Source organism: Eptesicus fuscus, chromosome 9 (genome assembly GCF_027574615.1).
Source record: "Eptesicus fuscus isolate TK198812 chromosome 9, DD_ASM_mEF_20220401, whole genome shotgun sequence".
In the NCBI taxonomy this organism is placed as follows: Eukaryota; Metazoa; Chordata; class Mammalia; order Chiroptera; family Vespertilionidae; genus Eptesicus; species Eptesicus fuscus.
The window spans coordinates 28,098,741-28,120,924 of record NC_072481.1 but is presented as its reverse complement, the minus strand read 5'-3'; the positions used below and the strand labels follow the sequence as shown (position 1 = coordinate 28,120,924).

The following is a 22,184-nucleotide window of genomic DNA, read 5'->3' as shown; positions in this document are numbered from 1 at the left end:
GATTGACCTCATAACCTTGGTGTATTGGGATGACACTCTATTAAGCTACTCAGCCAGGCTTGTTCTCAATCTTTTAAAGTGAGTTTCAGAAGAAGTCAAGGTCTTATAGCTAGAAAGAGGCAAAGACGGGTTTTGAACATAGGCCCAAGTCTTTTAACCCTCTTTCTCGACCCCCTCCTTGCACAGTGAAATATCCAGTCCTCATCAGAGCCATGGCATTTCACAGTTCTAGGCACAGACCTGGAATCAGTTACTTTATTTTGGCCTTCCTGTTTTCTCCTTCCAAATCTCCCCTACTTATACTCTTTCCTCCTTCGATTTATCCTACATACTACAGGTAGACTTTCCTAACATGCAAATCCAGTCATCAACGCCCAGTTGAAATCGCATGATGGTTTCATATTTCATTTAGGATAAAGTCTAAACTCATTCAAGCATCTACTGCTCCCAACTTGTCTTTCCAACCTCACCTGTTACTCATCCCTCCCTCTTCCTCACCCCACCTATATCCCCTTAAACTGAACACAAATTACTAGCGGTACTTTAAACGTTTTCTTGATAAAGATTTGTTGAGTGGATTCCACCTGGTCTTTGCTTACCAGCTAATTGAGCACCTCCTCCCCCATTCAAGTTTCTCCTCCTCAGGGAAGCCTTCTTCTGCCTTCCCAGGCCTCCGTGGCTATTGCCAATGCTCTTTTCCTCCACTGAACACAGGTATAGAAGTCCGCCCCACTCCCCTCCTCCTGGGTAGCTGGCAAGAGTTAATGAAAGGATAAGTGATGCCCTGCCTGGTGTGGCTCAGTTGGTTGGGTGTCGTGAAGTGCACCAAGAGGTTGCTGGTTTGATTCCCGGCCAGGGCACATGCCAGGGTTGCTGGCTCTATCCCCGATAGGGGGCGTGCAGGAGGCCGCCTATCCATGTTTCACTCTCACATCGATGATGTTTCTTCTCTTTCCCTCTCTCCTCCTCCTCCTCCTCTCTCTCTCTCTCAAATCAATTTAAAATTTTTTTTTTCCAAGGAAAAACGGCAAGTGGTAAAGAGAAGGGACTGCTGGGGTCTGTCCCTGAGCATATCTATTGGTGATCTCTGATACCCTGAGTGTCCAGGGGCAAGATAAGCTCAACTTTCCCCAACCTGTTTCCTCATCTGAAAGTGATGCATAAAATCCCCCGCCTTGTAGTTGTTGAGAACTGATGCGTAAGGTATGCAAAGTACTGTTCGTAGCACTTAGGTGTGAGCTAGTCTTATTCTAATTACACATAAATAGAAGTTGCTTCCAAGAACCTTATGAAATGCTCCGAGCACTGTCCATGGTATGTGGTTTCCTGGTTGCTCACTGGGTGGTTCCGAGAGCCGTCCTTTTTTATTCCTGAGGCGCACCGAGCCTCCTTTCTTCTCATAGTACTGACGCCTCCTTCCCACACGGTCCGGTTCCTGGGCCTCAGGGTGCACCCGAAGCGGAGCACCAGAGTGACCGATCCTCCACACCGCTCCTCGCCTCGCCCCCAACACACACACCTTTTCCTCCGACCTGGGCTCCCACCTCCAGCCCCTTGAGTCACACACTCCTAAGGAGCTGCTCCGCAGCTTCCCCTCCAGTTTGACTGGGAGTGCCTGCCGGCCCTAGTAAGCCTGGGGCTCCCGGGGCCCCGCGGGGCCCCAGCCCACGTGCTCCCGGCCTCCGCCGCGAGGCGCCGTCCTCCCGCTAGGAGCAATGGAGACTACATTTCCCAGGGTGCGTAGCGACGGGACCTTGGCTCGGCGGGGGCCTCGAGCGACGCGCCGCTCCGTCGCCTGATCCGGGGTTCGAGGGCTGGCACGAGGACAGGCCCAAAGACCCGGAATGAGTTTCCGCGCAGTTCCGCTGGGCCGTGCCGGGCTGTGCCGGGCCGGCCGGGTCGGGGTAGGCGCGGGGGAGGGTCGGCGCCTGAGTCGGCGGTGCCGGGAACAGGCGCTCGGGGCAGCCCGCGCCTCGCTGAGGTCCCCGCCCCGTCCCGGCCGAGCCGGCTAGCCTGTCAGTCACTGGGGCGGAGGCAGCGGCGGTAGCGGGGCCGGAGCCGGGCCGTGAGCAGAGTGAGGGCCAGGCCCAGCGGAGGGGATCTGCCACAGCCCCTCAACATTACGGACTCTTCGCCCCAGAGTGTCGATGCTGCACCCCCGCGCTTCGTTGGAACGCCTTCCGTAACCCGCCAAGGGCTCTTTCCCTCGTGACCTCCCACCCCAGTGACCTCCTCATAGGACCCAGGAGCGCACTCCGACGAGGGTGTTGTGGGTACAGGCCATCGACCCAGTGACCTCTCACGGGCTGGGGCTCGGTTTTCCCCACGGGCCTCCCTCCCCATGACTTCCTTCTCACAGATTCTGGAAACAGAGCCGTGACCTACCACTGGGACCCCCGCCTGAGAACTCCTCACTGAGGGCTCCTCCTCGGATCCCCCCTCAGTGGCTCTCCTCCTAAGACCACCCCTTTTGGTTTCTGGCAAGCCCTCCACCCCCAACCGAGGTGGGGAGGCCTCGGCAGCCATGCCCACCCTGGGTCCCCTGTCACCACACCACTCCCTGGGCACTCAAGCCGGGGTCTAGCAAGGGGGCCAGCAGCCAAGGGGCTGGGGCCGGAGACAGGTCAGGGTCCACCTCCCTGCTGGGGAGGAGCAAAGATGGACCGGCGGGAGGAGCAGACGGGGGCTGCAGGGGCTGGAGCAGCACCTGCCTTGGACTTCACTGTGGAGAACGTGGAGAAGGTATGAGGGCCCTGGGGTGGGCACTCCAGTGACAGAGCAGAAGTTCTGGGCACTGACACTACTGCCAGGGCCCAGACCTGGGCTGGGTGCCCGCTGGGATGGTGCCCCCAGGACACCTGGCATTTGCTGTCTCTGGGCCCGCAGGACAGCAGTGTTACCGTGTCGTAAGGGGCTCTGTTTGGCTTTCCTCAGACATGGGTCCTCTGTGGATAGATCCTCGGGGGTCTTGGGATGGCCCCTCCAGGGTGTTGATGGCTTAGCCCTCCGGCCAGATTGGCTGTTGTCCAGCTCCGTGGGAGCTGCAGGAGCAGTGCTGTGAGAACCCAGGAGACCTACAGCTCAGTCCCCAGGAACCATACCGATGCTGAGCCATCCTGGACCCTTTTTGCTGGGCCAGGGGCTCAGAAAATAATCTGAGACTAAAACAACCTGGGTTATGTTTTCAGACTTTCTTGGAGAAGGGCCCTTCCTTTATTGGACGAAGGCAGGCAGGAGGACGGCTGGCCCCCTTTGTTTTGTGCTGGGTCCCAGGGGCCTGGTTCTGCTGGCAGCCTCGGGGTTCTTTTCTACTCACCGGCCCATAAAGCTTCCTGCCATCGCCCTCCCAGACTGCCCCACTGCCCGGTCCATCTTTTTTGAAAACTGCTTCTCGCCCACAGAGGCCTGGAATGCAGAATCACATCCTCCACACCCCCCAGGATTAATGGGGAGGTAGGGCTACCTCGATGGGAAATGAGGAATAGTTGCAGATAACTCATTTGTTATTCTTGACCCCTGTTTGCCATACCAACTGGTGAGGGTGCATCCCTTCTGCTTCTGTTCTCTGCATCCTTGAGCAGCCAAACAGCAACCGTGGCTGTAACGGGCTGTCAGAGGGACAGATAGAGCTGAGCCTACTTGGATGGAGACTGCTTAGGCGGTCAGAGTCCTGGTCTCACTCTTCCACCCCATGGGGCTGGGCAGTGTTGGCATGGTGCTGCACTGTTCCGTGTGCTGCCAGGGAGATAAACCTCTTGTTTTCTTGCTGTGTGAAGTCCCAATGGAATTGGGACCCTGGGGATTCAGCTAGTTGAGAATTCCAGGCTAGGCATTTGCCAGGGCAGCAGGCTAAGACTTCTCGGGACCAGTCCTTTGGATCCTCCATGTGCTCTATGGGGGTTTTCTCATCCCCCTCTCCAGGATGTTTCTGCACAAGGGCTGCCTGGCAAAGTCTTAGTCCTTCTCAGATTTCACACTGGCTTTGGTGCCAGCATCTGGAGTGACCTAGGGAAGATCCTGGGGGAGCTAAATGGAGCTTTTGGAGTTGATTGGAACAGCTGTGCCTGGGAGGGTCAGGGCCCCTCAGGCTGTTTCATGTTCTTCTCAGGCTTAGCTTCATCCCTGTGGAGCCATTCCTTCCACCTGGGCCTTGCCCTTTACCTCGCATGCCTCCCCTTTGATGAGCTCAGCCTCCTCTGTGTGTGTGTGTGTGTGCTGTCCTGTGGAGGTTCACTCTTTGAATCCATAATGTTTTGCTATAAGGAGAAGAGGATATAGGAGAGCATGAAGGAAGTTCAGGTTCTCAAAGTATCGGCTGGACCCTGGGCCCAGGAAACTGCAGAGCCCTGAGCTCTCCCTTTCTGCTCAGCTCCCTCAGTCAGAAAGAGAGAGCAGTATTGCGGGACCAAATCACACCCTCTTTTCTGGGCTCTGGCAGGATCCAGAGTGGCCAGCACCTGCTCAATCCTATGCTGTCCTGCAGGCGCTGCACCAGCTCTACTACGACCCCAACATTGAGAACAAGAACCTGGCTCAGAAGTGGCTGATGCAGGCCCAGGTCTCCCCACAGGCCTGGCACTTCAGCTGGCAGTTACTACAGCCTGACAAGGTGCCTGAGATCCAGTACTTTGGGGCCAGTGCCCTGCACATCAAGATCTCTCGCTACTGGAGTGACATCCCCACTGACCAGTATGAAAGTCTAAAGGCGCAGCTCTTCACTCAGATCACTCGCTTTGCCAGTGGTTCCAAGATTGTGCTGACTCGGCTGTGTGTGGCGCTGGCCTCGTTAGCTCTCAGCATGATGCCCGACGCTTGGCCATGTGCTGTGGCAGATATGGTACGACTCTTCCAGGCTGAGGACTCACTGGTGGATGGCCAGGGTCGCTGCCTGGCTCTGCTGGAGCTGCTGACAGTGCTGCCTGAGGAATTTCAGACCAGTCGCCTGCCCCAGTATCGCAAAGGCCTGGTGCGGGCCAGCCTGGCAGTGGAGTGTGGGGCTGTCTTCCCATTGCTGGAGCAGCTGCTACAGCAGCCCAGCTCACCCAGCTGTGTGCGTCAGAAGGTACTCAAGTGCTTTTCCAGCTGGGTGCAGCTGGAGGTGCCGTTGCAGGACTGTGAGGCTCTCATTCAGGCTGCCTTCGCTGCTCTGCAGGACTCGGAGCTCTTCGACAGCAGTGTGGAGGCCATTGTCAATGCCATCTCACAGCCTGATGCCCAGAGGTGAGCTGGTCCCCACCTTCCCAGAGTGGGGCAGTCTGCTTGGCCATCCATGCATCCATCCATCCATCTGTTCAGTAAACACTAATTGAGTGCCTACTGCATGCATGGTCCTATGCTGGAGATGCAGCAAGGAACTAATCAAGACAGGGTCCCTGTCCCATGGTTCAAAGAGGGAGACAGACATTAGACAGCTAACCATCCAATGAATTATTCAGTTAAAATAGTTTGACTCTTCTCTTTCTCTCAGCCAAGTTCTGGCTGTTCTGCCCCTGACCGTATTGCAAATCTATTTTTTCCATTTCCACTGCCACCACTCTAGTTCAAGCTGTCATTACCTCTCCCCAGATTATTGTAGAGCTTTCCCACCAGTCCCCTGGTTTTTGCTCTTGTACCCTTCCTTCATTGTCCACCCAGCAGCCAGAATGATCTTTTGAAAATGAGTATGTAATATTTCCTTTCTGCTCAGAACGCTTCAGTGGCTTCTCACTGCTCATAGGGTAAAGTTCAGGATCCTTAATTTGATTCACAGAGATACTGCACAATATGACATCTCTAGCCTCACCTCATGGCCGATCTCCTTGCTTTCTTCACTCTCAGTCTTTTCAATTCCTTGAATGTCCCATGTTCCTTCCAGGCTCTGAACCATCACATGTACTTGACATATCACTTCTGTCTCAGCTTAAACTTCACGTCCTTCATGATTTTTAAGACTAAGTTTGGTGTCTTCTGTTTTTTTTATCTCAGAGCTGCAGTGTTTTTCCTTCTTAGTCCATAACACGGTTTCATTATAAATTAATGTATGTCTCCCCATTAGTCTCTCAGCTCTGTGAGGAAGGCACTCTATCATTTTATTTTGTCATATTGTGCCTGCAGCACTTGGTAGCATTCAGTATCTTTTGAACGGATGAAAAGTAGGAGTTGCCGAAGTGACAAGGGGTGGAAGAGGTTGGGGGAGTAGGGAATGTTGCAAACTTCAGAAACAACAGCAGGTGCAAAGACCTGTGTTGGACAGCACCATGCACATTCAAGGACTCAGGAGAAAATGAGAGTAGCAAGGTGTTCAGCAAACGTTTGCTGAGCACCTGTTTGTGTGTTGGGCCCTGTAGTGATGACTAGGAGCGTAAAGATAAGTGAGTTGATTTTTGCAAGTCAGGAGCTCATAACCTAGTAGATACATGAATGGGCAAGTATAGTCAACGTGATGAATACTCTAATGGAGAGAGCAGAGGGACTGTAAGAGCCAAGTCTGTGTGGGTTGTGAAAGGCTGCCCAGAAAAGGTGGCAACTGAGCTATTCTTTGAAGGCTGTGTAAGAGTTAGTCAGATGGAGGTGATGGATATGGCGAGGACATTTCAGACAGATGAAGGGTATGATTAGACACAGGGGTTAAGGGCCAGTTATAGGAGATCTGGGCCCAGATCGTGTAGGATCTTGTCAGTTTAAGATTTCAGTTTTCCTCCTGAGGATGATGTAAAGATATGAAAGGATTTTAAGCAGAGAAAAATAGCATGATGGGATTTTTGGAATAAGGTGAGTTGGCCTGGGGAAACTGGAAGCCTGACATTAACATTTCAGAGATGGGACTTTGGGAACCCTTGGCAGAATTGGAGGGGAAAACAACACTGAAAGAGACAGCATAGGGGAGTGGTTAATGGCACTAGCCTTGGCATTTCATCACATCTGAGCTGGAATCCCAGCTGGTCCATCTACTAGATCTGAGACCTTGGGTAAACCTCAGTTTCTTCATTAGTAAAATGTATGTGATCATACTGACCTCACGGGTTTTTAATGATTTCACTAGAATAATGTACACGGGGCCTGTCCCCGGTAGTCTGTAGAGAATATTTTGTTGTGAGGATTAAATAAGAGAAGGTCTGTGAAAGGTTCCTGTGTACTCCAGAAACGGCGTTGGTTAGTATTTAGTATCATTGTTGCATTAGCGGTTACTATGATGCCTTTCCCCTGGTTTCCCACGTTTTTTCAACTTAAGGTGGTTAGCAAGTCTCAGGTCAAGGCCTTCCTTGGCAGCCAGAGCTCAAGTGCTGGCTGGGCGCAGACAGTTGGGTAAGGGGAATTGGCCAGGGCCAGGGCATGGGTGATGTGGGATGTCCTTGGATACACCCAGGTTTACCCGCCCAGCCAGTCTCTAGGGCTTTGGCAGGTAATTGATGCCTCTTCTTCTATGAACCAATGAGCAAGCAAGAAGCCAGTGAGGAAGCACACAGCCTCCTAAGTGCCTATTGGCTGCAGTTCCCTTTGTTGCTTAGCAACTCTTCCCCTTTTCAGCTCTGCTCCTGGATCTGTAATTGCAGGTCTGGGCTGAGCTCAGTGTGAGTGGCAGCTAAGGAGTCCCAGCAGCCCTGCCCCAGCAGTTCAAGCTAACCAGCTGCAATCAGCCCACTTGAACCCAGTCTTAGCCATGGCACTAAAGACATCCTCTCTTATCTCCCTCCCCAAACTTTAGGGGCTTTGAGTCTGTTTTCCTGCCTACTCACAAGTCTCAGGCACAGGTGCCCAGGGGTAAGAAATCTATGCAAGAGTTTCCCCAGTGGGTGGGCTGCACCCAGCTCGGAGTTCGAGTTTGGACCTTGCTGTGTTGTAGTCTAGTTTCCTAGCTTTGGCTTGAGAAAGTCGCCTTCAGTGGTTTTGACTTCTGGGTCATCCAGCCACTGCCTTACCCAGGTTTCATGACATCAGCCCTCCCCTTGACTAAGCTTGCACTTGCCACCTTTTTCCCTTTCCTCCACAACTGCTGCTGCTTACCTGACTCTCCTTTGAAATGCTCTCCCCCTATCCCCCCGCCCCGAAATATGTTTTTAATTCTGGAAAAGCTTTTCCTTGGTGACTGAAGGAGGAGAGGTGAATTAGGCTCATGGAAGCCCCATCAGTTAGGACTGGAGATATGGTCTGAGATCAGTATAGATCCTTTGGGGAAATTCAGGTTGGACCCTGAAAGAGATGCAGACCTACTGCAGTATAAGGGCCTTTCTCAGCCTGGAACCTATCTCTAACTTGCTATATGACCTTGAGTAATACTCTGAGTCCTTCTGGGCTATATTGTCCTTGATTTATCTTATTATAAAGCTCAGATAAGAGAAGTTAAGAAAATTCATTGGGGACCTATTATATACATGAATTTGGCAGGTGTGAGGCAGCTTTGGAATGCAGTGGGAGTGCTATGGGGGCAGGGCACTACCTCCTGCCCCCATCTCAACAGCTGGGAACTCAGGGATCTTGGCCTTGGCTCTGCCCCTGCTCTTTGTGCCAGATCTGGCCTGAAGGTGCCCATTGTCTAGTGGTACAGCCTGTGTCAGGGTCATGAGACTGAAGCTATCCCAGCTGTCTCTAGGCAGCGCCCTCTGAGGCTGTCTCTGGTCTGAGATATCCTGGTATGGACGTCTTATCTCACCCAAACGGGGGTGTGGAGAAGGCCAACATATTGGACTGGTTGCCTCTGTCCACATTTTACCCCTAAGGTTATTAGGTTATTTACCTAACAATCTGCTTGGGGCAAGTCCATGTTGAACTCCTGGGCACTCAGTCCCCGCCCCCATCCTCTCCATAGATTGGTCTGGTGACGGCATGATTGACAGCAGAGGAGTCCCAAGCATCTGATTCCCCAATGAGAGTGTCACTTCCTCTGTTTAATCTGGTCTCCACAGAGCAGGCTACTGGGGAGGGGACCAGTGGGAGGGAGCTGGCCTTCTCTCAGCTGCTTTTGTGTACTGTGCTTCCTCTGCCGCTCCTTTAGGGGTCATTGTGCTTCTGGGCTCTGACCTGGACCGTCTTCTCTCATTCAACACTTTCTTCCTGAGCAGCTCTCATCTACTCCTGTAACTCCACTTACCAGCTCTTCTCTGATGACTCCAACATCTATGTCTCTTTCTCTGACCTCTCTGTTGAGTTTCATGTGTGTGTTTTTTTCAAATACTAAATCTTTTTTATTTTATTACATTCATATCCATATCCTTTATTTTTTTCTCTTTCTAAATTTATTTTTTTAAATTTCTTTATTGCTTAAGGTATTACATATGTGTCCTCATCCCTCCATTAACCTCCCCACCCTTCCCCCCACTCATGCCCTCACCCCCCTGGTGTCCGTGTCCATTGGTTAGGCTTATATGCATGCATACAAGTCCTTTGGTTGATCTCTCCCCCTTACCCCCACCCTCCCCTACCTTCCCTCTGAGGTTTGACAGTCTGATCAATGCTTCTCTCTCTCTGAATCTGTCCCTGAGTTTCATGTTTTTATATCCAACTCTCTGGACACTTCTACCTGCATATCTCATCAGGTACCTCTGATTCAACATGCCTCACACTGAACTTACCGCCCTCAGCCTCCCATTAAATTTGGTACTGTCCCTCTCCACCCACCCCTCCAGGATTATAGAGTCCTACTATCTACCTGGTTGTTTAGTCAGTAACCTGAGGGTTTTCCCTGACTCTTTCCCATCTTCATATCCAGTTAATCATCAAGTCCTGTTCATTTTGCCTTAGCTCTCTCTGAGTTCATCATCTGCTTTCCCTTCTTACTGCTACCAGGTTACATAGGAGTTAGGGTTTGGTAGAGGGTGAAGTGGAAGGTGGGGATTGATGCTCTTAGGAGCTGTTGCTACCTTTTAAAGTCTTTAACATGTTTCCTGTTAACTCTCCTATCTCCCTTCCTGTTCAGTCTCCCCGAACAGTATCTGTATTCGTTCCCTAGACCTACTGTCCTAAAGTACCACACACTGGGTAAACAACAGAAATGTACTGTCTCACACTTGTAGAGGCCAGAGGTCTGAAATCAAGGTATCAGCTCCCTTTGAAACCTACAGGAGACTCCTTCCTTGCCTCCTCCTAGCTTCTGGTGGTTTGCTGGCAACCTTTGGTGTTCCTTGGCATGAGCTGTATAACTCCAGTCTCTGCCTTTGCTATCACACGTCATTCTCCCTGTAGGTCTCAGTCTTCACATGGATGTCTTTTATAAGGACACCAGTCGTATTAGGAGCCCCCTACTCTGTGACCTTATCCACAATGACCCTATTTCCAAATAAGATTACATTCTGAGGTACTAGAGGGTAAGACTTCAACATATTTTGCGGGGGATGGGGGTTGTCGGGGGGAGACACAATTCAACCTGTAACAGTCTGCCCTCCAGCCCCTCCAAATTTATGTCCAACCCACATGCAAAATACATTCATCTCATCCAGTCTCCCCCAAAGTCTTAATGCATTCCAGCATTAATTCTAATAGGAAGATACAATTCAAACCATAATACTGACCTTATACTTCCTTTCCAGAGTTTTCCAGGAGGTCTCTGACCTAAGCTTCTTCCCACCATGGGCAGCTGCCATGTTGGCCCTGATCTCTCTTTTGCTTTGGATTTGATGTGAGGAGGGGGACTTTTACGGAAAACTGGGCAAATGTACCTTTCTTTCAGATCTGGTGAGGGATGGGCAGACAGCTCTGATGGGTCTCCTCCCCTCATGCCTCCAGGTATGTGAACACACTCCTGAAACTCATCCCACTGGTGCTGGGACTGCAGGAGCAACTGCGACAGGCCGTGCAGAATGGGGACATGGAGACGTCCCATGGCATCTGTCGCATTGCTGTGGCCCTTGGCGAGAACCACTCTCGGTGAGGAGTGGAGCAGCTGGGGGTGGGATAGCAGGGCACTGTAAGGAGGGGAGGTTATGGAGCCTTCTTGAGTGACCTCCTATATCTCCTTCCCCCCAGGGCCTTGCTTGACCAAGTGGAGCACTGGCAGAGCTTCCTGGCCCTTGTCAACATGATCATGTTCTGCACGGGTATCCCTGGCCACTATCCTGTCAATGAGACCACCAGCTCCCTGACACTCACCTTCTGGTACACACTGCAGGTGTGTCTATGTGACCTCCAGTAGGAGGGGGCCATGATGGGAGAAGGTGGCTAATGGGCTTCTGTGGCTGCTGGTGAGGTGGCTAATACTCTTCCCTGGCTCTCAGGATGACATTCTGTCCTTTGAGGCAGAGAAGCAGGCTGTGTACCAGCAAGTGTACAGGCCAGTCTACTTCCAGCTGGTGGATGTGCTTCTGCACAAGGCCCAGTTCCCTTCTGATGAGGAATATGGATTCTGGTCCTCAGATGAGAAGGAGCAGTTCCGAATTTACAGGTGATGGTAGCAGGTCAATCCTAGCTCTAAATGGAGTCCTGAAATAATGAAGGCAATGAGGGGAGGGGCCCAAGGACAGGCTTCCTGAATCCTGGAGCTCCTTTCTCTATTTTCTATGTACTTTTACATGGTTGTGAGGTTACCAGGGTGGGTTCCTGGGCTTGGGGGCCAGATCCAGGCTGTGTACAAGGTCTTCATCTGCTTCTCAGGGTGGACATCTCAGACACGCTCATGTATGTTTATGAAATGCTGGGGGCCGAGCTGCTCAGCAACCTCTATGACAAGCTGGGCCGTTTGCTCACCAGCTCAGAGGAGCCCTACTCCTGGCAGGTACCCCTCAAGCCTGATTCCCTCAGCCCTCCTAGATCTGTCACACCCTGCTCTTCAGCCAAGCCAGTGGCACCCTCTTTCCCCAGCACACAGAAGCCCTGCTCTATGGCTTCCAATCCATCGCAGAGACCATTGATGTCAACTATTCTGATGTGGTGCCTGGGCTCATTGGCCTCATCCCACGGATCAGCATCAGCAACGTGCAGCTGGCGGATACCGTCATGTTCACCATTGGTGAGACCTGGTACACACCCATGAGCACATTCTAGAGCCATAGGCACCCATCCCCAGCTACAGCCAGCCTGCTGGGTCCCATCCAAAATGAGAGACACACATGCCCACACACACAGTCCGTGTCTCAGCCAACTAACTGTCCTGGCACATCTAAGGGTCCTTCCTAGTGAGTGTACTGAGCTGCAATTCAGTGAGGCTAGTCCTGCTTCTCCGCTTTAAGGATCATGTTTGATCATGTGCATGCATATTTGCCCGTTCAGTCCTCTGAATGAACAGTGCTCTGTACTGGGGCTGCAACTTGACCCTGCCCGGAAGCTCTGCCTGCCTCACAGGGACATGGTCTGCCTCAACTATCCTCTCCTCTCTCTCTCCCTTCTTCCTCCAGGAGCTCTGTCTGAATGGCTAGCTGACCACCCCGTCATGATCAACAGCGTTCTTCCCCTTGTACTGCACGCCCTAGGCAATCCTGAGCTCTCTGTCTCTTCTGTGTCCACCCTCAAAAAAATCTGCCGAGAATGCAAGTATGACCTGCCACCCTATGCTGCCAACATCGTGGCAGTCTCCCAGGTATGCAGGGGCCCTGGGTGGAGCGGGGCCTCAGGCACACTCTGCACTGCTCTGATACCATATTTCTTCTTTTTATCCCTAGGATGTGCTAATGAAACAGATCCACAAGGTGAGCTCAGAAGTTTCTAGGGGGCTCCCTGGGGATACTGTAGGAACCCACAGATATCCTATCTTCTGCCTTGTTCTTGACTCTCTGTTCTTGGAAGCTTCCCAGTTGGTTCATTCTTCCCACCCACAACCAGGATGTCCAGGACTGACCCTCCATGTTCTCTCCCACAGACAAGTCAGTGCATGTGGCTGATGCAGGCATTGGGCTTCCTGCTGTCAGCCCTGCAGGTGGAGGAGATCCTTAAGAACCTGCACTCGCTCATCTCGCCCTATATCCAGCAGCTGGAGAAGCTGGCAGAGGAGATAGTGAGTGAGAGCTGGTGTGTGTGTGGCCAGGGAGGAGCAGGGGTGGGATTCTGGGGCTTCCCTTTGTGTGGACTGTGCTGCTGAGGGATAGGGTTGGAGCTGGCGGTCAGGGCAGGGGCCAGGGAGCCAAACTGGGACTGGAAGATCCAGAACTTGTTTGTCTTCTCCCCATAGCCTAATCCCTCCAACAAGCTGGCCATTGTCCACATCTTGGGGCTTCTCTCCAACCTCTTCACCACGCTGGATGTCAGTCATCATGAGGATGATCATGAAGGCTCTGAGCTCCGGAAGCTGCCAGTACCACAGGGACCCAACCCCGTGGGTGATGTTGTCATTGCCATTGCCCCCACCTCCCAACCCTGTGGGAATGTCATTGTCACCTCCAGTTCTATGGGTAATATTGTCATTGTTCCCTGTGGCATGATGCATTTGATCCTGTGAATGATCTGATCATTGCCCCCCACTCTCTGGGGAGTGATGTCATTATCTCACCCTGTGGGTGGTGTCTTTGTCCCCAGCCCAACTAGGATGATGTCATTGTGGTTCCCCATACCATAAGGGACACTGACATTATCTTTTAACCCCTACGTGATGTAATTATGGGCCCTTCTTTAACCCCTAATTCCGGGGCCTTTCTACTTCAGCATTCATTGTTCCTTGTGGGCACCAAGGATGCTTACGGTACATGCTCTGCATGTAATGGTTTTTACCTTCGAGTTGCTCCCAATCTAGAGGAAATACATGTAAACAGATTGTCACAAAGCAGTGTGATAAGTGCTGTGGTAAGCTCGGGCAGGGACAGGGTGTTGGGTGACCATTTATAAGCTATTTGATCTGGGGAAGTCTCAGCTTCCCACTCAAAACTGTGAACATCAGAATATTGGCTTGCTCATCTCATAGAACTGTTGGGTAGCAGATGTGGTCTTGAGTGAAAGTACTTTGCATACTGTGAAGTTTTGTACAAATGTGAGGGACTGCTTTGGTCATTGTTCCCAGCACCCCCTTTAGTGTTTCTCCTGAAGAGTAGGAAGCCACAGTGTCCTGGCCCCTCTGCTCAACTCCCTACCCTAGTTTCAGTTACCCTTTGGCTCCAGACTAAATCTCTGCCACAGAGCCCCTTCTATGGTAGTTGTCATCCTGCCTTCCCTCACCTCCCACGACCTCATTCTGCTCTCTGCTCCTGCATAAGCTGCCCGTGTTATGCATCCCTTGGGCTGTCTACTCTAAGCCTATCTGGGGCCAGCCTGTAGGCTTTGGCACTAAGAGTTTTACTGAGCAGAAATAGAGAGGACGTTGCAAAGTTTTAGTCATCTTTTTTCCCCCTTTCCTCTTTTTTTTTTGTCCCACCACCATTTATCCCCTGTATACCTTCCTCACCTTCACCCACCCGATACCCTTCACAATTTAGTAATCTTATGAAGCACTCATAATATCCCTGCTTTGCAATTTGAGGCTTCTTCTAAGAGGATCCCTAGAACTCAAAGTTCCTCTTTCATTCATAGGGCATTGAGCAAACACTCCTTCTGCCAGGGTCCCATGCATTGAGTCTTCAGTACACAGTCTGGGGTGATAGGTTTGAATTTGAACTCCTGGCCTACTTCCTACTACCGGGTCCTTCTCCAGTGGGTGACAGTGCTTGTGGGGGCATCTTCTTCCTGTGTCTCCAGGTGGTAGTGGTGCTGCAGCAGGTCTTCCAGCTTATCCAGAAGGTGCTGAGCAAATGGCTGAATGATGCCCAGGTGGTGGAGGTGAGTCCCAACCCTTGCTCTCTGCCCCATGGTGACTTTTCTCAGAGGTGGAGCAGGAGGAAGGTATTGCTGCCCCACTTAAGCTTGCGATGGTCTTGAGGAAATAAAGGAGGCAAATCCTTTTCCATAGATATAAGGAATCTTTTGGGAAAGCATTCAGAACTTCCCAGTATCACAAGAAATGCTCAACCAAAGGACTATGATGTGGTTGAGTGACAGTCAGGGATCTACTTTCGCATCAGAGACCTGCCTTTGGTCCCTTTTTAATTCAGGATTTTGTTGCTGTTGCTGCTCCCTGAGAGGAAATAGTGGAGATGTAAGTAGGAAGAGTTACAAAGTTCCATCTGTGCCCCTCTGAAAAGGGCCTTTTTGCCTCCTGCCTTTCAGGGTCAGGGTGAGACTTCTTTACCTTCCTTGGTTCGCAGAGCCAGGCAAGGCTTATAGGTAAGGGCCCCTTCGTAGGCCTCCTCTGTGCCAGGCCTCCATTCTGTTCCAGCCTATTGTGACTTGCTGACCAGGGCCCCTTTTCTTTTTCTTTTTTCTTTTTCAATTGAAATGTATTTGGCATATAACAATGTGTAAATTTAAGGTCTACAACATGTTAATTTGATACATCTCTATATTATAACATGATAAAATTGCCATTATAGCCATAATTAGCTCCTCTATCACGTCACATAATCAGCATTTCTTTTTAGTGGTTAGAATAATTAAGATCTAGTGTTTTAGCAAATTTGATGATTATAATACAATATATTTTTTTTCTCTTTCATGGGCCCCTTTGCTTCCTCCCAAGGCGGTGTGCGCTATTTTCGAGAAGTCTGTTAAGACGCTATTGGATGACTTTGCCCCCATGGTGCCACAGCTGTGTGAGATGCTGGGTCGGATGTACAGCACCATCCCCCAGGCCTCTGCTCTTGACCTCACTCGACAGGTGGGCCTTCTGATTGGGACAACAGTCTTCTGGATTTCATCCTAATTAGAGATCTATCTGACCAGGATGGGGTAGGTGGGTGGAGTGGGTTGATGGTTGCCCTGCCAGAGGTCCTCACCTGCATTCCAGGGATGCTGGCCTATCCTGGTGATGCAGGGCCTCAGCTGACCAGCATTCTCTGCTTTGTTGTAGCTGGTCCACATCTTTGCCCACGAGCCTGCCCACTTTCCCCCAATCGAGGCCCTCTTCCTGCTCGTCACTTCCGTCACACTCACTCTCTTCCAGCAAGGTAGGTCCTGACCAGGGTCTCTGCTGCTGCCGCCACTGCCACTGCCTCTGCTTCCCTGACTGGGGAGCCAAAGCTGCCCACTATGTTCTCCTCTGTCCCCTGAGTTGCACATGGGACTTGATGGGAAACTTAGGGGATCGAGCACAGCATAATTGTCAACCTTACAAATAGTTGACACCTTAGATTGAAGTGGATAAGAGAGTGAATGATGTCTTCTACTGGCCTGCTGGGCTAAGGGCCAGTCTGGATGATGGGAAAGATGGGGCCAGAAGCTCTGAGGGGCTTGGGTACCAGGCTGGCTCCTTTTCTTTGGGATATAATGAAAAGTAGAAAGAGCATGGGCTTTTAAATCAGGCACACCTAGATTCTAAGCTCATCACCACCAACTAGTTGTGTGACCTTGGGCAAGTCACTTACCTTTGTAGAGCCTTTGTTTCCATATCTGTGAAATGGAGATTTCTTATACTTGATAGGATTGTTATGGGCATTAAGTAGCATCTTTTGGGTCCTTGGCTAGGGGTTTTTTCACACGAATTTTATTCCCTTCCAGGCCAAAAGCCTATGGCTGTGGCCCCACCCCCTGTCCCCATTCACTGGCCCTTAGCCTGAGAGAATTGGCAAAAGGGAGCTCCAGGATTTCCCTGCTGTCTAACCAGGCTTCTAACTTGGAAATGAAACTCACTGCTCTCCACCAGCCTCATGAATCTTGCCTAGACTCGTGATTGCAGGATTGAGGCTCACCAAGGGTCTCAGCTGGAGCCAGAGTGCTCTCTGCTTGTGTCCTCGGTGTCTGGTTACAGGACACTGGCCTCTGCTCCGGTGGGCTCTGGGTAGGTCCAAAGTGGGGAGAAAGCTGAGCCAAAAAGCCAGATATGGGTATCCTCAACTCTACTCCTTTCACTCCTCCTGTCTAGTTGGAGACAAGTCTTGGTGGTCCTGCCTCCTGATTATCCCACAGTCTGTCCCCTGCTCCCCACCCTCCATGTCCAAAGTCTCGGTATAGGGTCTCCGGATTACCTCAACAATTTTCTGACTGGTTTTCCTGGCATCTGCCCTTCTCTCCAATCCATTCTGCACCCTGCAGCTGTAATGTTCTTTATAAAACACAAACCTGAGCATTTCCCTCCCTGGCTTAAAACCCTTTCATTGCTCCCCATTGCCCTCATCCCATTCCTACCCACATGGTGTAGTGCCTGCATACCTCTCGACATCCTCTCCTGCCAGTGTCCCCATGACTCCAGCCGTCCAGCCACACTGACTCTTCCCTTATCATGTCCCATTTGATCCCTGTGCCTTGCTCCCTTTCGGGCCCTTTACTGGATGAGCTTTCGTTCCTTCACACCTTACCCATGCATCATTCCTCAGAAGCTTCTCTGAATCTAACTTCCTGCTGAAACTGCATCATGTATACACTGTTGATACAGCGCCAATTACACTCAATAATCAGCCTTCACATCTGTCCCTCTCCCTCTCCCTAGACTAAGCCCCTGAAGGACAAGGCTAGGTCTCTTCTCTCTGTATCCCCACTGTCCAGAATGAGGCCAGCATGGAGCAGGTACCAGATACTGTTTAAAAAAGGAGGCTGAGGGCTCCCTGCCCTCAGAATCTTTCTCCTTCACTGTCTGGCCCACCGCCAGCAGGGCGACTGTTGAATATCACACCTATTGTCTGCAATGTGACCCATGCATGGTGCACATCAGGCCTCACCTTCCAGGACTTGAGTAACTCAGGGTTCAGATGTGAAGGGGGCGGGCTTTATCAGTGGCCTGGAGAAGGAAACAAGGAAAAGATTATCATCTGCTTTAAAGTGGGGAAATCAGATGTTTGTGGCTTGCGCAAGATCACACAGCTCCTTAGTGGTGTCTCAGGCAGGTGATCCTGCAGTGTCTGCAATTGAGAGTGGAGTGGCCCAGGCAGGAGCTCCAGGCGCAGGCCTTGTCCTTGCCACAGATATCAGAACTGGAGGCAGAATAGTGTCCAGCATCCTACTTGTTGGGCTTGTGGGTTGTCTTGCTGGACAGGATGGTCCCCTCACCTGTATGCTGTCCCAGTTTTGCCCTCCCTTCCTCGGGCTCTGCCCTGCACTGCACCACGAGGCAACACATTAACTGGTTTCCCTCTTTCTTCATGTGGGCTGGTGGTGGGAGCTGGTCCTCAGCCCGGAGCCTGGCTCTCTGCTGAGTCCTTGTCCATGTGGAGGGGCTTTGCTGGGTGGGACTTTCATTTTTGGCCTCAAGAGGCAGTTTCCTTCCCTAGGCCCTGCCAATGGGTTGCCTGGCCATCCCCACTGCATATTGGGCACTGCCCTCCCCAAGAAGGAGTCCTCTGGTTTAAGTGGACCCAGTAGGTTCCCTTCCTTGGCCAGACCAAGAGCACTAAGGCCATCGAAGTGAGGGGGCACCTGCTCAGGTTCTGTTCCCTGGCCATTTCAGGGCCTTCAGCCAGGCCTCCAAAGGAGGTACCAAGCACCAACCAGCTCTGCCCTCCTGTTCGATGGCTAGTGATGGGGAGCAGCTTAGGGCCACGCCAAACTGCTGAGGCCGAAGCAAGAAATTTAGGGGTGTTTCTTCAGCTATGTGGAGTCCAGCATGGCTCGAGCACCACGGGACAACTTGGGGGACTGACCTAGGAGGAGCGGGGAGTAGGTGGAAGGCCCCTTGGGAGGGAACTGGGGCAGGCCCGTCCTTCACTTTGCCGTCTCTTTCTGTTGGGCTTCTCCCAGTTCATGGTTTTTGTATGTTTTGTTTCTTTATCTTGCTTCCTGCTGCTCATGTGCCCCCACGCTGTCTCCCTGCAGGCTCTCAGTCCCACATAACTATATGAGGTTGAGTTGCTGTTTGTATAATTTTTTCTTAAGTTCCATCTTTATTATATTTTAGGGCCCAGGAATCATCCTGATATTGTTGATTCATTTATGCAACTCCTGGCACAGGTGTGTTTTAGTTTTATTCATTCACGTTCTGTTCTCTCTCTTTCTCTTTCTCTTATGTTGAAATTCAATTTAAGCCTATTTTTAGCTTTCTGTTGACAAATTTTTTTTCTGTTCAGTTGAATAGAGTTTCTTCATCTGTTTCCGTGGAAGTTGACAACCCAACATCCTCCTTTAGTGCCCCTTTGCCTCAGCTAGCTCAGTCTTCTACAAAGACCAGGGAGAGGCTGATCCCAAAGGGAGGCAGTGGGCTGGCCTGGTGGGGGTCGGGAAGGGAGGGGGTGGTAACTGTGCCCAGCAGCTCCTGGGCGGCTGGGGTGCCCAAGAAGTTCAGGGGTAGAACTGAAGTTCAAGGGCCTGGGGTTCATTGTCCCCGTGCTCCTGCCGGGAACTGCCTGCCTCAGTGCCTCCAGCCTGCTCTTGAGAGGTAGGCTCCGAAGGGAGGGGCTGAGATGAATGTGCTTCCGTGGAGCCCGGAGCCCAGAGCCGGGCTGCTGGACGGGTTGTGCTGCTGCTGGGAGGCGGGGTGCTGGCTCCACTGTGAGACTGTGTTAGGTTGTATGTGTGTTTAAGTGTGTCAGAACTTACTCTGTATGTTTTGAGTTTGGTTTGGTAAGAACAGAAATCATGTAACTGCTGTAAGTAGTATGTGTATTATGTTGGATTTGTAGTTGCTATGTGGATGTGCGTGTTGGTGTGTATTTTATGTTGATGTGTGTTAGGCATTGATGGATTTTGAATGTTGATATGTGTTGGAGGCATGTGCATGTTGGGCTGTGGGAATGTGTGTTATGGAGGATAGGTATATATATTGTGGTATTGGTAGGTCTATATTAGGGTATGTGTGTTTTGGAAAAGATATGTGTTGGGCTGTGGGAATGTGAGGTTAGTATATGGGAGTTCTGTGTGTTAGGGGGCTCCTGTAGGTTTGGGGGGAGTCCTGTGGGTAAAGGTAAATAATGTGGGGGGGTATTAATCATTCCACAAATATTTATTGTGTAATACATGCTTGATACTCTGCTAGGTTCTGGGGATATAATGGTGCGCAAAAGCGGGCACAATTCTTACTCTCTTATAACTTATAGTTTGTTTGGGGGGGGGGGCAGGGTAAAAGGCGTGGGGAATAGGGAGTGTTCTGGGCCTGGATGGATAGATGTGTGGGTATCTGTGAGGGTGTATCTTTGTGGGTGAGGGTATTTGAGTATGTATTTGTGGATGAATGTGTTGAGAGAGTACAGGTGCTGGCAGATTGGTAGATTGAGGGTGTGGGTGTGGAGCTGATTTGGGGATGTGGCGGTTTGAGTGTGTGAATATGTAGTAAGGGTGCATTGCAAATGTGGGGGAGAGAGAGAGAGAGAGAGAGAGAGAGAGAGGGACAGTGTGTGTAAGGGAAGTGTGTTTGAGGGTAAGTAGGGTGTCTCCATGAGGGTGCGTGTGAGTGAACATGGCAGACTGGAGGGTATGTGAGGGGCTGGAGAGTTAGGGGTCTGTGTGTTATGCCTTGGGAGGCTGCTGGGGAACAGCAGCATTTGATGACTGCTGGAGCTGTGCAGAGCATCTCCTGTGACCTGAGGATGTGCCAGTCATGTCCTGGTACCACTTGGGGTGGGCTCTCTGCCCCCTGTACTCCATCCATTCCCCCACATGAACACAGCTCCTGGGCTGGGTATGGCTGTGAAGGCCCTGCACACTGGGTATCTTGGGTGAAAGGTAGGGCCATGGCTCCAAGGCACCTACCCTATTTTCCCTCTTTCTGATCTAAAGTGACAGGACATGGGAGGAGGCTGTTGGACTGTGTTCCATGTCCAGTTGCCATCTCTTCTTCCTGCTGCTCTGTTAATAAGTAGAGGGGGCCTAAACTGGCTCTATGAATCAAGAGAGATCACTGCTGGTACTTGAGCCTGCAGGAATCTGTCCCTGATGTTGGGTGGGAGGGGAAGGTGTTTGCTCAGGGAGTAACTTGGGACCCAAGCTATCTGCCTTATGACCCCTAATCTCTCTCATACACTGTGCATTCATGTACACATACATGTACACAGCATTCCTTGGCTGCTTCTCTCCTGGCCTCTGGAACTCTGGGATGGTCTGTGTCCCCAGACATGGCTGGGTAGTTGGTTTTGACAGCCTCTACCTGTGGTGCGTGAAGTTGGGCCCTGGGGTGGCAGGTGAGTGGGGGGGATGGTCTTTGCAGCTGGCTGGGGCTGGGCTTACCAGCTCCACCTCCTGCAGGCTCTGAAGCGGAAGCCAGATTTGTTCCTGTGTGAACGGTTGGATGTCAAAGCTGTGTTCCAGTGTGGTAAGTGGGGCAGTTGGACAAGTGGGCCTGGGGCCCCCTTGGGAGGATCCTTAGGCTCTATCTGATCTGCTTCTGCCTCTCCCACAGCTGTGCTGGCCCTCAAGTTCCCTGAGGCACCTACTGTCAAGGCCTCCTGTGGCTTCTTTGTGAGTCCCATGCTGCCCCTGACCCCACCACCACCACCCCTGGGACTCCAGAGTGTAGGGGTGTGGTATATGGGTCTTATCTCCAGGATGAGGGGGTAGGAGCTGGGCTGACAGGCCTCTTTATCCTCTGCAGACAGAGCTACTGCCTCGATGTGGGGAAGTAGAACCCGTGGGAAAGGTAGTGCAGGAGGATGGCCGTATGCTGCTCATAGCAGTGCTGGAGGTGAGATGGAGCCGGGGGGCGCTTGATGTGGGTACGGTGGCCCTTCCTTCTGTGGCAGCTGCCCTTTTGAGAATCTTGAGCCTTTGGTTCCCTAAACTCTCTGATTCTGTTTTTTCCTCATTTAAATGTCTGAAAGTTCTGAGTTGGCTCTCAAAAAGCAGCACTCACTTGTCATATGCAGTTTGGCAGGGGAACTGTCTGAGGGGGGTGGGGCATGGCTCAACACCCTTGCTGCAGAAGGGACAAGGCCCTGGTGTACTGAGAACCTGTCTTCCTCAGGCCATTGGGGGCCAGGCCTCCCGCAGCCTCATGGACTGTTTTGCCGACATCCTATTTGCTCTGAACAAACACTGCTTCAGCCTCCTGAGCATGTGGATCAAGGAAGCACTGCAGCCACCTGGCTTTCCCTCTGCCCGCCTCAGCCCTGAACAGAAGGACACCTTCAGCCAGCAGATCCTTCGGTGAGCAGAGCTGGTGGGGCCTGGGCTCAGGTCTGGAAGAGAAGATGAAGTAGTGGTGGATGGTGCTAACCTGGTCTCCCTTCTCTCCTTCAGCGAGCGAGTGAACAAGAGGCGGGTAAAGGAGATGGTGAAGGAGTTCACACTGTTGTGCAGGGGACTACATGGCACAGATTACACAGCCGACTACTGAGGGGCATTCCCGTCCCACCCACTCCTCACTCCTCCCTATCCCCAAAGAGTAAACCTGGACCCTCACTGCA

At 51.6% G+C, this 22,184-nt stretch overlaps 1 protein-coding gene across 1 annotated transcript; it reads left to right on the top strand.

The window, feature by feature from the left end:
• The first annotated feature begins 2,004 nt into the window (after positions 1–2,004).
• IPO13 (importin 13) lies at positions 2,005–22,184 on the top strand. The gene is made up of 20 exons (XM_008151238.3): positions 2,005–2,742; positions 4,484–5,220; positions 10,699–10,839; positions 10,939–11,080; positions 11,187–11,353; positions 11,563–11,683; positions 11,770–11,917; positions 12,303–12,484; positions 12,567–12,593; positions 12,764–12,898; positions 13,073–13,216; positions 14,566–14,646; positions 15,443–15,580; positions 15,773–15,869; positions 18,749–18,801; positions 21,028–21,094; positions 21,182–21,240; positions 21,374–21,463; positions 21,743–21,924; positions 22,018–22,184. Exons 1-20 carry the CDS (start codon positions 2,659–2,661, stop codon positions 22,112–22,114), a joined length of 2,892 nt encoding a protein of 963 aa, XP_008149460.1. The 5' UTR covers positions 2,005–2,658; the 3' UTR covers positions 22,115–22,184.

Excerpts from the sequence above, each read along its gene's own strand:
- IPO13 (XM_008151238.3), top strand. The coding sequence starts at position 2,659 with ATGGACCGGCGGGAGGAGCAGACGGGGGCTGCAGGGGCTGGAGCAGCA. Across the intron at positions 11,918-12,302 it reads TACCGTCATGTTCACCATTG|GAGCTCTGTCTGAATGGCTA; the intron begins GTGAGACCTGGT and ends TTCTTCCTCCAG. Across the intron at positions 21,095-21,181 it reads CAAAGCTGTGTTCCAGTGTG|CTGTGCTGGCCCTCAAGTTC; the intron begins GTAAGTGGGGCA and ends CCTCTCCCACAG.